Raw genomic sequence first — 15,457 nt, 5'->3', positions numbered from 1 at the left:
ATTGTTACTTCCTGATTAAGCAGGGTCCTCTTCACAATAATAATGTCCAAATGAATGCCGGTCAAAATATACAATATAGTGTCAATGCCATATGACAACCATTTTATGGACAAAATATATTTGATTATAACTTAGTTGGACAGCATGCATAAACATCAAAACTTTCTGTGGTTGTAAAAAACATCCAATTATTTTATATGCATGGTAAAACTTTAAAGTAATTATACTTTTTATGGATATACACTCTTTTTAGGAAGTTCGCACACATGGTGGACAGTCACACCATATGACATTTTTTATGTTTGGATGATTATTTTAAGTCAAAAGTGAAATACAAATCCAATAAATTTAATATGACAGAACTTGAACCTACCAGACCTACAACATTTCCATATCAATTCTTAACAATTGCCATTTTTTATAAGTGTGTGACACATGGACAGTCTGAATTCTGCTATTTGTCATCTACCCACACATACATTATTTTATTGTAAGGCCCCCCATGAACGAAAGTTCACAAAACTTGGCATGCATTCAGAGGGTGTCATAATGATCCTACACTTTCAATTTCGTGCAGTTTTGACCATGTTAGGTCAGAGATATTGTGATGAAAACACCTAATTTTTTTGCTTTTTAATTTTTTAACTAGGTGGCTATACATGAAATGAGTGGTTATGGAATGGGTTGACATGGCCCCTTGAGATCAACATACAAAAAGAATGGTCCTCCTAAACCTTACGGTTCTCGAGATATTCACAGAAAACTGTGTCTGCCCTACCCTCCTTTAGGGGCAGTCCAGATCAAAACAGATCAAAGCGATGGTTCCATGCTATCCATATGGGGTTACATGCCCACCAAGTTTCGCCTACCCCGGTCTTTCAGTGTCCCGGGAATCCTTGACGGAAATTTGGACATGGGGAAAAAAAAAAAAAAAAAAAAAAAAATCTGACTAAACCTATATGACCACCGCTTCGCTGCGCGGCGGTCATAATTATTTAGGCCTATATGACCTGCAATTAACTGAAAAGACTTCTCTCCAACCAGGTCTGTATATGTTTTCACACTTCCCCTTAATTGACTCCACAGGGGAGCAAAATGTCACAGTCCCCATGAGGGTGTTGTGAAACTCACAAGGTAGCCACCCGGCTGTCAGTATTACATGTCACTAGGAAGGCTTGGGAGGCTTGGACTGGGCTCACATCTTCAAATGATATACTGCTCTGGGCCAGACATATAAATACTCTCTTGCATAGTGACACGGTCAGCAGCATGAAAGAAGAAATTTGATCAGCCGTGGCTACTGACAATATAACCTATACCACACAGCATACCACTACTGTACATCACACAAAGGACACTGCAGAAGGACTTTCTGTGCCAACATACATACCTGCATAGAAAAAAATTGTAACAAAGAATCACATTTAAGTGTGCACTTATTGTATTGTCTCACAATAGCAACAAAACCATAAAGAAAAACCAGTGACAGAGAGTCACCTTGGCGTTAAACCCCTAAGAGCCACCGAATCAACTAAGCAAATTATCAGAGTGATGACAAAGAGAGGGCAAAATTATTTGACCACAGATCTGCATCACAATCCCGCCTTGTACATGGTGTTCATTAATACAAATAAAGATAATGAATGTGCAACCTATCACAGTACATCATACAGTAGTCTGTAGCTCGTTCGTCATCAAAGATAAAGCCAGAATCATGCAACTAGGACTATTGTTGTTATCAAAAGCACTGCAAACTACAGGAGCTGCAATGGAAGTCCACAAGTTGAATTAAATTAGTGGGAATAACAAGTGCTACCCACTCTAACATCCAAAAAGACTAACAGAGGGCCAGAAGACCTCATTTTGCAGAAAATGGAGAGCACTATGTGAAGACAGATGAGCTTCAAGAGCTCTGTAGGCTGCACTGACCTCTGGCGTATGCTACAGCAGTGGCCACAGAAGACATGACACTTGGGCCTATTGTTGGAAGGCAAACGACATCTGTAAGAATGAACAGACCTCTACGGGTCACCCAGTTCAGCCCTGAATTAGTCAAAGTGTTGGCTCATTAGTTCACCCAACAACCTTTTTATCTTGAGCGTCTGACTCCTTTCATTCAACTAGCCGAGTAATTTCAGCGTGGAGGATCAGACGCGGCACTGGAACAAGTTGGAAGGCACTGAACACCACTCGTGATGTCCGCTTATGGTAGAACAAGGCTCATGTTACAGCTTGCAAGAGCCCGTGCAATCAGGTCGTAGTGTAATGGCACAGCAATATAATATGCTATGGTTTATCCACCAAAACTAATTTAGCTATCTACACATACTCCAAATGTGATGTAAACGACTACGATTTCATCGAGTTTATTCCAAACTCATGGAGACCTATACGGTAGTAGCTATTTCTATTTCCCTGTTTAGCAAGACACCTGGAGAGCAAGCAATTACATTTTTGATGCCAAAAACGCGGAACTATTCCTCTCCTGACGTAACATTAGCTCACAGACTAGACAGAAACCGAATGTGACATGGTTAGTAAACATAAGTTAGTTTATAATTTAAGGATGAAACTGCGAAATTAGTAAGAGAAATAGTGGGCATCATAATTACAGTCAAGTTAGATGAGTTTCAGGGACTGTGATGAGAACAAATTATAGCCACTGACATAACTTACATGGCCAAAGTTAGGCTACTGATGTGAAACACGACAGCCAAGTTCCCAGTTAAGTGAAGTGATGCAGGAAACATTATCACTAACGTTGACGTTACTTAATTCACACGTGTACATTTGTGAGGGCACACCAGCCAGCTTGGTCACGTTTAACACACCTAAACGTTAGCTAAGCTAACAAGGCAAAATTATTGAGATTTTTTTTTAGCTGCCGGCGATGATTCGCAGCAAAGATAACGTTAGCTATCTCAAGTAAGCTACCCTACAGTAAGCTAACTTACCCTACATGAAGTCGGACCAATGACCACAGTCACACACAAATGATAAATGTTACCCTTAGTTGAGTTAGTTGATTTACTTAATCAGCCAGCATTAGTTAGCTAGCTACTTACTTTTTGTACTTGGTCATGGTGGAGCTCTGTGAAGTAGTACGCCAGGAGATGCGAGGCTATCATCGTGGCAATGCCCTTCTTTCCCTGTGTGATAAATGAAGGTGTTAAATTTTCTAAAGGGCCAGCTTCTTTACTAAACTTTCGTACCACTAGACAACCATTTCCGTCCGAAGTATATTCGGTCTTTTCCGGAGGCTACTCATGAATACACAGGCATTGAGTCATCTACAACTTCACGCATCTCCCAAGTGACTTGTCTGGAGCATTTTAGCGTCATTGGAGTCATTGACGACTATTGGTCACATGGGAGGTGTGGCGGAGGGTAGAAAAGTGTCTTCTTCGTTGTTGGGTTAATTTAACTCAACAGACAATTACTCAGCTAAACTATTACTGTATAAGGCATTTACAGTTACAGTAACATACATTTTCTTACAGTCTCTATGTCTGCCCAAATATCTGAACCCATTAATCTGTGTAGGCCTACAGAGCAGCAAGTAGCCTATCTATTCTTTTAGTTGTTTGGCTTTTAGTTGTTTTGCTTGTCAACAGAATTTAATGTCATTCTACTTCCATTTGTAAAAGTGGATTGAAATCTAGATACATCAACACAATAATGAAACTAAATTTCAAATGGAATTTTAGCACAGCAAAATTATTAAATTGTATTAAGCAAGTCAAGGAAAGGCAAGTTGATTTATGTAGTGCATTTCATACACAGGGATAGGCCTAATTCAATGTGCATTACAAAAACAAACAATAATAAAAGCATAAAAGGGCATAGTTTTAAAGTAGTTTTAATAAATAAAATGGAATAATTAAAAAACATAATAGACATAAAGTAGAATAATTATGGCTATGGTTAGCAGACACTTTTGTCCAAAGCTACTTACAGAATAGCCTAGTTAAAAATTGACAGTTGTTTGTTAAAAAAGCCTACATTAAAGCTGCAGTTGGCAAGATTTTTTTGATCATATTCACTGAAACCGACACCATGCTCCGACAGAACAACATAAATTAGCAGGTTTTCTGCTTTCTACTTCTACCTCCACCTAGAGCCTGTTATTTGTTTTACAGCTCCCGGTTCTTCTGGTCCAATCAGAGCAGGGCTGTGTGAGATCTGACTGTCAATCACAGTTTGGTGCAGTCTGGTGCGCACTGACAAGCAGAAACTCGATGAGAGGGTGCTCGGTGGTAGTGGGGGAGGGGCATGAGAGTTGCAAACATTATACATTTTGGATAAGTCCCCTCAATCTGTCAGACTTGCCAACAGCAGCTTTAAGCAAAAAAGTATAATGCTGATGGTAACAATAACAATATCAAATATTGTCAAATATTTAAATAATGAAAATAAAGAAAATCCATAAATATACAAACCATGACTATAAATTAATTAAAGTTAAAGAAGCCCTATGCAGGTCTGGTTATTCCTTCGCTGTTTCTGGGTTTTTTTTGCTGGATTTGGGCTCGCATTTTTCACGACATAGCTCCCCCTGCAGCTTCGGTAGCAAGTGACTGCTACGCTAAACCCCCACTAAGAAACCAAGCTAACCACATACAGGGCTCACAATAAAACGGTCGAGCAAACACTTTGTTCAAGAGACTATCAAACCATTACAAAAACGAAGTTCACCCAAGGGTAGGCTACTTACAATTTCAACAGCAACAAAGCCAAGTCGGCGTCCGTTTTGCAGTTTTCTTAGAAACGACAATCTGACTACATTTTCGAGGCGCGATTGGATACTTCCGCCAAAGACTTTCTAATGTGGAGACACAGCACTCAAAAAATACTCCATAGAAATGCATGGGGCTAGTTTGTCACGCCAATATGGCCGTTGTCTACACATATCCCACCCCTTCCTCGGCAAAAACGTCGACATGTGAATACATTGAGCCAATCATATGGTGTGTTGTGAAGACATCGTGCCAATCATGTGTTTTGATCTCGCCGCTGGAGCAAGACTGGTGTTGTGAAGCCTTGCGCACGCGCATTTCTGCCGAATTGGATGCCCGACGAGTGCCCAAAAAGCGTTGTCAAATGGCCACTGAGTGGAGGGACTTGCCTAAAAGGACTTTGCTTCCGCTGAGTCACATCCGGATTTACCCGGTCCGGGTTCAGAAAGTTGCATATTCGGTTTTTCCGCGGAGAAACGATAGAGGGAGACAAAGCACCCACCAAACAACCCAGAAAGTCTTGTAGAACCATCAGAACGACCCTCATCCTGCATAATTAAGGTCATTTTTGCTAAAATTGTTGCATAGGGCTTAATTAATTTAAAGTCTCAAAACAAGGCTAACCTTTAAAGACATGAAACTTAGGGTTGACACTGATTAAAATCAACCCTGTTAGTCTGAAAAGTAACATAATCTATCTGAAAAGTAACAGGAATGATGGTGACAGAGTTGAGTAATTATGACCGCTGCGCAGCGAAGCGGCGGTCATATAGGTTTAGTCAGATTTTTTCTTTTTTTTTTCTTTTTCGCATGTCCAAATTTCCGTCAAGGATTCCCGGGACACTGTAAGACCGGGGTACACGAAACTTGGTGGGCATGTAACCCCACATGGATAGCATGGAACCTCCTGTTTTCGTTTTGATCTGTTGATCTGTTGATCTGCTGGACTGGACCCCCCGAAAGGAGGATAGGGCAGACACAGTTTTCTGTCAATATCTCGAGAACCGTAGGGTTTAGGAGGACCATTTTTTTTGTATGTTGATTTTAAAGGGCCATGTCAACCCATTCCATAACCACTCATTTCATGTATAGCGCCACCTAGTTAAACACAAAAAGTAAAAATGAGGTGTTGTAATCGCAGGTATCTGTGACCTAACATAGTCAAAACTGCAAATGAAATTGGAAGTGTAGGATCATTATGACACCCTCTGAATGCACGCCAAGTTTCGTGGAACTCCGTTCATGGGGGGCCACACAATAAATTAATTTATGTTACTATACATCAACTGGCCTCTAGGTGGCGGGAGACAGTTTTCTGTGAATATCTCGAGAACCGTGGGGCCTAGGTGGTCTACCTTTTTTTTTTGTATGTTGGTCTTAAGGGGCATGTCAACCTATCCCATTACCACTTATTTCATGTATAAGCCACCTAGTTAAAAAATGAAAAAGCAAAACGTTTTCATCACAATATCTCTGGCTGACATGGTCAAAACTGCACGAAATGAAAGTGTAGGATCATTATGACACCCTCCGAATGCATGCCAAGTTTCGTGGACTTTCGTTCATGGGGGGCCTTACAATAAAATAATTTATGTGTACATTTAGTGACCGTACACCAACAAGGATTCCCGGGACACTGAAAGACCGGGGTACACGAAACTTGGTGGGCATGTAACCCCAGATGGATAGCATGGAGCCATCGCTTTTCGTTTTGATCTGTAGCCCCCCCGCTGAACTGGACCCCCCGAAAGGAGGGTAGGGCAGACACAGTTTTCGTACATATGACACATACTCACACAGTAGACATATATTCGCATGCATGCACATGCACACACACAGGCACATAAACAGGTAAACACACAAGCACATGCACATGCACGCACACACACCCACCCACACACCCACACACACATAAACATAAACATGTACATGCACACAATTCAAGAATTTCTCAGAATTATGAACAGGCAAGATGGGGGTGGGGTTGTATAAAATGTATATTACATGTGAAATCTATGAACTAATCATGTTTTGGTACTTGGTACTACTCTCACTGGTATCTGCTAGACAGATACCAGTGAGAATTGAGTGTGTTTAATGCAATTCAGTGAGACAGTTAGAATCATATATGCCTTTCAGCGTGACTTATTTTTGTGGAAAATGTGCTGGACTGGGCGGCGCTCATATTTTGTACCGCTCTGCGGTACATCTAGTTTGCTACTAGCTACAGTCCCAGGAACCCAACCTATGTATTGATAATGTTGTCAACCATAAATAATGTTTAGGATGTACATATTAATTTAAGTGTTCGGAGGCTATGAAGACCCCCTATGATTGACATAAAATACAACTTTCAAATAACAGAAGACTTGTCTTCACATAGTTGGAATCTTGGTACAAAGATGAGGACAGGCCAAACACCTCTAAGCCAGTAGATGCTGGGAATTTCAGTGTCATTCAGTGATTGCATTGAGGACACAACCTTCCTCTCCAGCACACGAGGAGGTAACTGATCATGTTTCTTAAGTCCACAGTCAGCACAGTCATTTCACTGAACACACCTCAGCCTCTTTGTATCTGAACCAGGGAGCATGCAGGCCCAATACTCAATGTCTATATTCAAGACAGTGTGTAATGCAAATAGGAAAAACATTTTTCCCAGTGAAAATGTAATTGTGGACGTCACCTCAGTTGTGGGCTTGTCGTCACTTTTGTCATCACGTTATTGTAGTCCATGTGGACTTGCATGTCCAACCATTTTAATGTGAACTGTCTGTTTTTGTCACTTGAAAGCTGCATATCCTTCTTTCACAAGCATCTTACACCATACTAAGCAAATACAGTTGTTTTTAATAAGCGTATGTTTTAACCTTTGTTGTGGCGTCCATGTTTTTCACACATTCCGACGGCAAAGCACATGGACTCCGGCAGTTGGAAAAACAACGTAATCACGGGGGCGGCCCCTAATATTCCCAGAAGGCCTGAACCACACAGTCATTTTCTGTACTAAATACTTTACTCCAACTTCACTCCAACTATAAAGACCAATTAAGTACAATAATGGTGTGCCTGTGGAAACACAATTTTAATAATAATCCAGTGAAATACCATCTAGTCTTTAAAGGTTATGCTAACCTGTAATAATCTTTTATATCCCTTTTTTCTATTTTCATTTTTTTTCTTCACTGAAGACTGACCTACACTAAGACTTACAATAATGACAGTGTTAGGGGTTAGAGATGAGGGAACCTGGAGTTCTGACATTTATGCGCTTCAAAAGAGGTTGATGACATGACTGATTCAGTTTATAATGAACATGTGGTGCAGTGGAAGAGCTTACACTGGTCCTTATAACCCTATTGTACCATTTGTCCTTCAACATCATTTTTTAAGCAACCATTTCTTCTTGAAGCCACTACAGTAGAAGCCCTCAGCTCACCTGAGGTTGCGGGTCTGTTTGTGAGTTGAAGTAGACCTTTTTTTAGTATAAGGGTCAGCTATAAAAAGCATTGTGGAATTGGGGTTTGCCTTACATGAAAGGGGTCACACCCACGTGTGCACGCACATACAAACACAAACACACACACACACACACACACACGTGCACACGTGCACAATGCTTTGATAGGCTGCATCTTAGCATCTTTGTCACTGATAAATACACATCTTACACATTAAAAGTCTCAGCTCTCAGCTCACTTTTACAGCTTCCATTCACTGTCTTAGCTCAGTGGAGCACAGAAAGGTCTAGGGTAAGTGTAATCCATGATGCGGGTATTAAAGGATTAGCTATTTATAACTTGAGATCTCAAGAGGCCTACAGGTGTACATAAAATTTAGAAAGTTTGAAAATTTGAAAAGCCTGACATTTAAACCTACTGAAATGTTCTTTCTTTCTCCTCCTGATTCTCCTACCCCCCAAATAAGAAGCAATAACAATTGATTGAAAAGGAAAAAAGAGTATTTTGGGTTTAGACAATAGAAGGGCTATTTATCAAGATATTAAAAGAAATACAAGGAAATGGTCAACATTATTGATGGTAAATTGAGCTCAATTAGGCTATGTCAAGGAGAAATAGAATAGACAACTGAGAAATCCCATTTAGATGTGTCCTTTCCTATGGGCTGCTTTGTTCATGAGTGGATAAAAGTGATAATAAAACTCAAAACCTAGCAAAAGACAAAGTGTAGGGTGAGGTAGGGAGCTAAATTCTATCACCCATAGGCTACTCACAAATTCCACTGGTAAAAATGGTGACTCACTATTGTTTATTTTCACATGTGGTTGGTAGTTGTATGAACTGTAAACCAGTGTGAATGAAACAGTGGAGGTCTACTGGTTAGCGCTTCGGACTTGTTACCGGAGGGTTGCCGGTTCGAACCCCGACCAGTAGGCACGCCTGAAGTGCCCTTGAGCAAGGCAATTAACCCCTTACTGCTCCCCGAGCGCCGCTGTTGTTGCAGGCAGCTCACTGCGCCGGGATTAGTGTGTGCTTCACTTCACTGTGTGCTGAGTGTGTTTCACTAATTCACGGATTGGGATAAATGCAGAGACCATTTCCCTCACGGGATCAAAAGAGTATATATACTTATACTTAAATGTGAGCCTATAAACTCATGAGAGGGCCCAGTCATTTCAATCTGTTTGCGCCCAAACCCTGACATCTAGAGGATGAAATACATTCCTACACAATGCTGTATTTAAAAATGTCTGTGTAGGCCCACAGCTTTGGTGATGTTAATGAGGCAACTAAGGGGTTGTAGGGTGCATACACCTGTAAGTGTGATTTAGCTTAATGACTCACCGTCAATTCAGTTGTCTACTGGTCTAAAGTGCGTTTTGCGGAGTTAACGACACGAAGTTCCAAACGTCAGTTGTGTCTTTAAACATTGTGTGCGTTAACATCAGCATTCACAACAGATTAATATGTCTGGCAGAAAGATTAAGGCCATTTTAATGAATGTTCCTGAGCGTGAGTTAATGGGTAATATTATGTTGCAAGAGACTGGTGAGCCATTGCTTCCTGTTCATGTAAATATTGTTAAATTAAAGCGCACGAACGGCGGCGTTTACATTACCGCTGAGGACAGGAATGAAGCCGTCAAGAAAAGACAGCTGGCTAATGCCAAGGAACGATTAAGGGTAAGTGTGCATGTCTGTTAATTCATCAGCCCAAAACTATAAATTAGCCAGTACCTCTCAGGTGTGTTGCGCAGCTTTCAAAGATTATCCTATAGGCCTACCCCATTTGATTTTGATGCTAAATGTAGCAATGTCGCGCTTGCCATCTGATAATGGATATATCAACGAACTAAACGAGGCATGTACATAGGATGTTTCTGTAATATAACCAAGAAGTTCTGATAAAATGCTGATACATGGTAACAATGCTAAAAATGGTCATGTAAGGCCAAATCATGCATTGTTTGGCACAGCATGGCTTTGACTGCCTAATACTCTGTTACTGTTGACTGACTTTCTCTCTTGTCTCAGGTGAAGAGCCTAAACGCCATGTTCTCTCACCTGAAGCGCATAGTGCCAGTGATGCCACTTGGCCGCAAGCCCAGTAAAGTGGACATGCTGAAGGCAGCCACTGAATACATCAGACTATTGACTGATGTGCTCCGGGACACTTGTGTGAGTGAAACTGATATTGGCAGACCCCCCCCTTCAGTAATGAATAGTGTTGAAGTCTTGGAAATGTAGTTCTAACAACGTTTAATTTTGAAGTTTAATATGCTCTCATTTTGGAACTTAAAGAGTAGGCCTAGGCTAGGCCTATGGTTTGTTATCCACGACTTGGAACCCTTACTAGCATTCACCACTGTATTCTACATTTGCCAACTTTCAAATGTAATCTTTGAAATAACGTGCTTAAATATAATTCTTGTTATGTCATACCTGTATGTCAGCAATTCAAATACAAATCATTTTACAGACAGAATTAATGTGCTGAAAATGGTCCTGTCTACCGATACTGCCTGCACAGATAATCATTTAAATTTGTAGGAAACGTAACTTGAACATGCCTTCTATTTTAACCTATTTTTACCTGAGGATATTATTCTTTACTAAAATGTCTTGCGATTGTTTCAACAAAGGACCGAGAAACTCCAGACAACATCCTTGAAAGTGGAAACAGTCTAGGCCTACCAGATACAGAAGATAGACTCTCTGCTGTTTGGACTGTGGATGAGGTTGGTTTTCCTAATGTCAGATATAGTCATATTTACTTCAGCGCGTTGTGAATATGCAATGGGATTCAAAAGGTAACATAAGTTAAATCCAGAAGGCAAGTCACTTATCTTATGATTTAAATGGAACTGCACACATAGATTTGAAGTTGTGCATATGTGCAGTGCACTTGATGACCTTCAGGGCATCATTGAGCAATTTTACATTTACAATTACTTGTGAACTACATCACGATTATCCAAAACGTCTCACTGCAGTCAAAAGTGAGCTGTGTATAAAGCGCAGTCCAAGTGCACTCTGTATAAAAGTCAGGATTTAGCAACAGCATACTAACACAATGTACTATTTTATGTCTACTCCTTCCCCATCTTGACCTTGACCTCATTCTCAGATACTGGACTCCATGTCCAGCACTGTGCCCAATGAAGTTGTATCTGCTCCAGTTGTTGCAGAAGGGTTCCAGTTTCACGATCAAAAGCCTAGTGGCTTGGTGGTGCACTGTGTGAAATCTGCTTACCAGTACATTGTTCAGTTTGCCCCAGTGGACCATGCCACACTTCAGCCCACGTGTTCCACTCACCCAGATCTTACAGCTCAACTTCAGATCCAGCCTCAGCTTCAGCTTCACCTTCAGCCTCAGGCTCGTTAGAATCCCTGCGCTTCATGTTTTTGTGAATATTTTTTTTTTTTAACCATTTATTGGAAGACAGTGTAACATTGCTTGCTAGTCGTGTCTGCCTTGTGTATGTTTCTGTACCTTGTCCTTTCCAAAGTGAGGGTTTAAGGTCTTGGGATGGTGTATAACAAACATTTGCTTTCACAAAAACACTGTTTTATTTGTGTTTATGATATTAATACACTGGGATATGAAATGGACACGGGATGTTTCTAAGTATGGGAATGTATAAATTATTTTAATAACAATATACAAAACAATTTTGGTGATGGATATACCTATTTTTTTTAGGTGGGGGGAAAACTCCATAATAAACCTCACTAGCATGTAAGTTGGGATGTCACCTTTCCTTTTTTTTACAGTAGCAGTACATCAGAAGACCAGATGGGGGAGCTATTTGTAATACGGTACTCATAGACACCACTGCAAGGTTCTGATAGCCTACGTGAAATATTTATCTTGTCAAGAAAACTGCATGTCATTGCATATCCATTTTATGTGCTCTGGGACAACAAGCGTGTGAGGGGAAATGCAGAAATTTCGTAATGATGTTACTGTAGCCATTTCTTGATAGTGATAGCTGAAGGACGGAGATGCGGTGGATGTTTGGTTCAGGGATACACGCAGGTCAAAGCGTTGGCAGGCGTGGCGGTGGGCTGGACTAGGCTGCAATGAACGACGACAAACGGGGGATGTGCAGCGAGCGGGAGACATTAAAATATCAGGAATCAAGAGGGATATAGCAACTTATTATTTTGAAATACAATATTATTTCCGAACTTTTTATTTTATCAATGCACTGTTCTATATAATTTAGAACTGCCTATTATTTTCTTAAACATAGGCGTAGTCTAAAAGCAGCTATATGCTCAGAGGACAAGGCGTTGGAGAATGCTGTAAGGTAAGGTGTTTACAAAGCTGATTTTATTTTGTACAGCACAAGCTGCGCATAAAATTGCAAAGTGCAGATTATGTTTATCGCACATTTTATTTGAAGTGGAAATTTGCTATAGTAGGATATCCGTTTAGATATATAGAAGGAAATTTTCTTGAAATGTATTGTCAGTATTGTAGCCTAATCTACACATTGCCATTCAGTCACAAGGTTTAATATCACAAAATGGTGCTTTGCACAAGCCTACACCTCCCATCGTAGGTGGGAAGGAAGTCAATCTTGAACATCCATGCAAAGACCATGACGTGAAGCTGGACAAAACGCTGAACGAATGTCTCATTGACCCTATCTATGAAATAGAAAATAGACAAATTTTTGGATGGCTTGTGTTCACTATCATATCCTGCTTGTGTTGGAGGTTAGAAGGGCTAATTGTCCCAGGCCTAAATAACGCCAGGTATCTATTAAATAGGTTTGGAGGCCTGTAGGCAATGTTGTAGTGATCTTTGTTGTGTGTTAACACACGGGTTTAATGCTATTGAATTGTTCTAATTCAGCTAAAGGGCTGAATGACAGAGAGCTCCATCAAAGCGTGCAGGACTAGACATTATTAATAGGCCTAGTCAACGATTAAATCTTTAGGAATCTTATTTATCTTATGTGCTTCACTGAAACAAGATGATCCTTGTGAGAACGAGGGCATATAGCTGCAAAACGAACATCGTGTGCTTAAATGTATGAAGCACATCACTCTGGTGATGCAAGTAGCGCATTGTCGGCGAAGACATAGACCTAAGTGCATTTAGCCTATGTTGCAAACCAAGATTGATCTCCCATGCAATATGATACGAACAGCGAACATTAGGTTGAATGCAGATGGCAATTAGTTAAATCCCTGGCTACGTCCTGACCATGGTGTGGAGGAGAGTGGTGCTGATGTTGCAGCGGTGCCCGTGTTGTTGCTAGGCAGCCATGCGCAGGCCATGGGGTGGGAGAAGAGGATTGAACAAGGAAAGGCTCCACAGCATGATTTATGAGTCAAGGAATTTGCAGATGTCAGAGACGTTGGTTATTTGTAGCCTACATTTATTTTAATGTCTTGCAGGGGGAAATATCAGCAGGATTGGGGTAGCCTTTTTGGTAACGCGACTGGCTACAACTGTTAACTGGCGGTTCTGGGAAGCCGGTGGTAATAAAAATAAAAAAAGCCGGTGGTTGCACAGGAATTATGCTGGTTTTTCAAGGGAGATTTTAAGTCCAAAGGGAGGTGGGTGTGTAGGGATCAGTGACGTGATCATCACAGCATCTGTTCCTGGCATGAGCCCCCTTGCTCCCGCGTGAGGGCTCATCTCCTCCCTGGGCGACCCAGCCCTGTCTGGAAAAGGACTTCTGCTCAGTACCCTGGATTACTTGGAGCTCTTTTGACCATTCTCTCGCATATGTGTTGTAGGCTGCTAGACGTTTCATGTTTTTATGATTTTACCACCAAATAGACTAAGCGCATTCACTGTCTTCATACACTTTTAGTTCCTGTATTTATGGGGGAGACAGATTTGTGAATGACCGTGACTATCAGACAGAGAAGCTATTTACATGAGTTAGCCTTTCACATTGACCCTTCAGGTCATTAGCTGAGATAAAGCTAACTTGATTTAAGCATGCTTTTTACACAACAAGCCTTTTGTTATAATGCGTTCCATCTTCCATTTGTGCAACACAATAACAATAACAAAACCATAATAATAATATAGGTTAAGTTCATCTTAAACTAAAGCAAGATTGTATTCTATCCTGTACAACATGGGTTGCATTCTATCCCATACAGTAGCCTACACCCAAGAAAGAATGAATGATCATTACAAAAGTAGGCTATATTAGCCAGGAAAGTAAGAATTCTGTATGTATTTCAGCCTATAAGAAAGATAAAAATGTCTGACTGGACATTAGAGAATTCCTTTTGGCTTGTAATTTCTATCGCGTCTCAGCATTGTTCCTCTCATTGATGAAGACCGGCAGTATCGCACATTGCTCTGATTAGAGTGTGCTCTGACAAAAATCAATCAAGCGTTACTTATGCAATTATATACCACTCAGTCATAAACGTCTCCCTCCAGTTGCTCCGTTTTAACAAAATTACTTAGGCTGGATCAGAGAATGGGCTTCCTTTCATCCAGACCTATGTAAAAAGAAAAATCAATAAAAAAGACAAGTGCATGCACATACAAGGATGCTACTGGGTTACTTAACCCTCTTATTTTTCTTCCTAGACACTGGTAAACAGGAAATACTTGACAGAACTCTGCCGCTGATTCAGGGGCTTCATCCTCTGACACACACACACACACACAGCTTTTAGGGGGGTGTTGTATTGGGAGTATGTCAGTGTGGGAGCTCACCTATCAACGCCCCAATCATTACTAGCCTCCCCAGAGAGTCCGCTGCTGTCAGACGGGATCCTACAGCAGATGTGGCCCCATCCATTCACTCGCACATAGACTATGTCTATGATGAAGTGGGATTCATGAACACAGACAAACAATCAACACGTTTAGTTACTTTCACACCAATAGATTCTTGTGATGTATGTATGTGATGTGTGATGTATAGAGGTGATAATTGCCTAAAATGTGATGATTCATCATGATATTTGAGCCACATTATACAAAATTATTGCAATTCTTTACATTTTACTATACAGTGTTGTGATTTTATTCTGTGATATATTGCAATTAATTTTCCCTGTATATTATTAATTAACTACAAGTTCTAACAAAAACAAACATAGCAAAACAATCATTTCAACTCATTTGAATCTTCATATTTGTGTACTGTTAGTGTGAGGTGTTTGTAAATGTGTTTGAATGGAGGTTTGGAATGACAAGTAAACTAGTAATGAGGAAAAAAATAATGTAAACACAAATTGACCCAATGTTTTCAGAGTAGACACATTTCAA

At 40.5% G+C, this 15,457-nt stretch overlaps 3 protein-coding genes and 1 long non-coding RNA gene across 13 annotated transcripts in view; 2 read left to right on the top strand and 2 right to left on the bottom strand.

Annotated features, from left to right (window-relative positions):
• hk2 (hexokinase 2) overlaps window positions 1-3,354 on the bottom strand; it is a 57,462-nt gene extending 54,108 nt beyond the window's left edge. The window contains exon 1 of the mRNA XM_048243296.1: window positions 3,066-3,354. Coding sequence (XP_048099253.1) covers window positions 3,066-3,128 — 63 coding nt within the window. The 5' untranslated portion in view covers window positions 3,129-3,354. The remainder of the gene's footprint in view (window positions 1-3,065) is intronic.
• A 6,083-nt stretch (window positions 3,355-9,437) lies between these two features.
• Window positions 9,438-11,939, top strand: figla (folliculogenesis specific bHLH transcription factor). Its single transcript, XM_048243187.1, has 4 exons — window positions 9,438-9,879; window positions 10,231-10,374; window positions 10,839-10,934; window positions 11,324-11,939. The coding sequence occupies exons 1-4, from the start codon at window positions 9,664-9,666 to the stop codon at window positions 11,579-11,581; spliced, it is 714 nt and encodes a 237-aa protein (XP_048099144.1). The 5' UTR covers window positions 9,438-9,663; the 3' UTR covers window positions 11,582-11,939.
• Window positions 11,940-12,048: 109 nt separating this feature from the next.
• add2 (adducin 2 (beta)) overlaps window positions 12,049-15,457 on the top strand; it is a 15,168-nt gene continuing 11,759 nt past the window's right edge. For all 10 annotated transcript variants that reach the window (XM_048243181.1, XM_048243179.1, XM_048243180.1 and 7 more), the window contains exon 1: window positions 12,049-12,509. The gene's annotated coding sequence lies outside the window, so the exon portion shown is untranslated. The remainder of the gene's footprint in view (window positions 12,510-15,457) is intronic.
• LOC125294438 overlaps window positions 14,591-15,457 on the bottom strand; it is a 1,928-nt gene continuing 1,061 nt past the window's right edge. Inside the window, exons 2-3 of the long non-coding RNA XR_007193525.1 lie at window positions 14,900-15,005; window positions 14,591-14,679 (exon numbers count right to left, since the gene is read on the bottom strand). This is a non-coding gene — a long non-coding RNA (uncharacterized LOC125294438). The remainder of the gene's footprint in view (window positions 14,680-14,899; window positions 15,006-15,457) is intronic.

This window comes from Alosa alosa, chromosome 5, assembly GCF_017589495.1.
Source record: "Alosa alosa isolate M-15738 ecotype Scorff River chromosome 5, AALO_Geno_1.1, whole genome shotgun sequence".
Taxonomy (NCBI): Eukaryota; Metazoa; Chordata; class Actinopteri; order Clupeiformes; family Clupeidae; genus Alosa; species Alosa alosa.
Note: the sequence above shows the minus strand (reverse complement) of the source record. Positions and strands in the feature narration are given on the sequence as shown.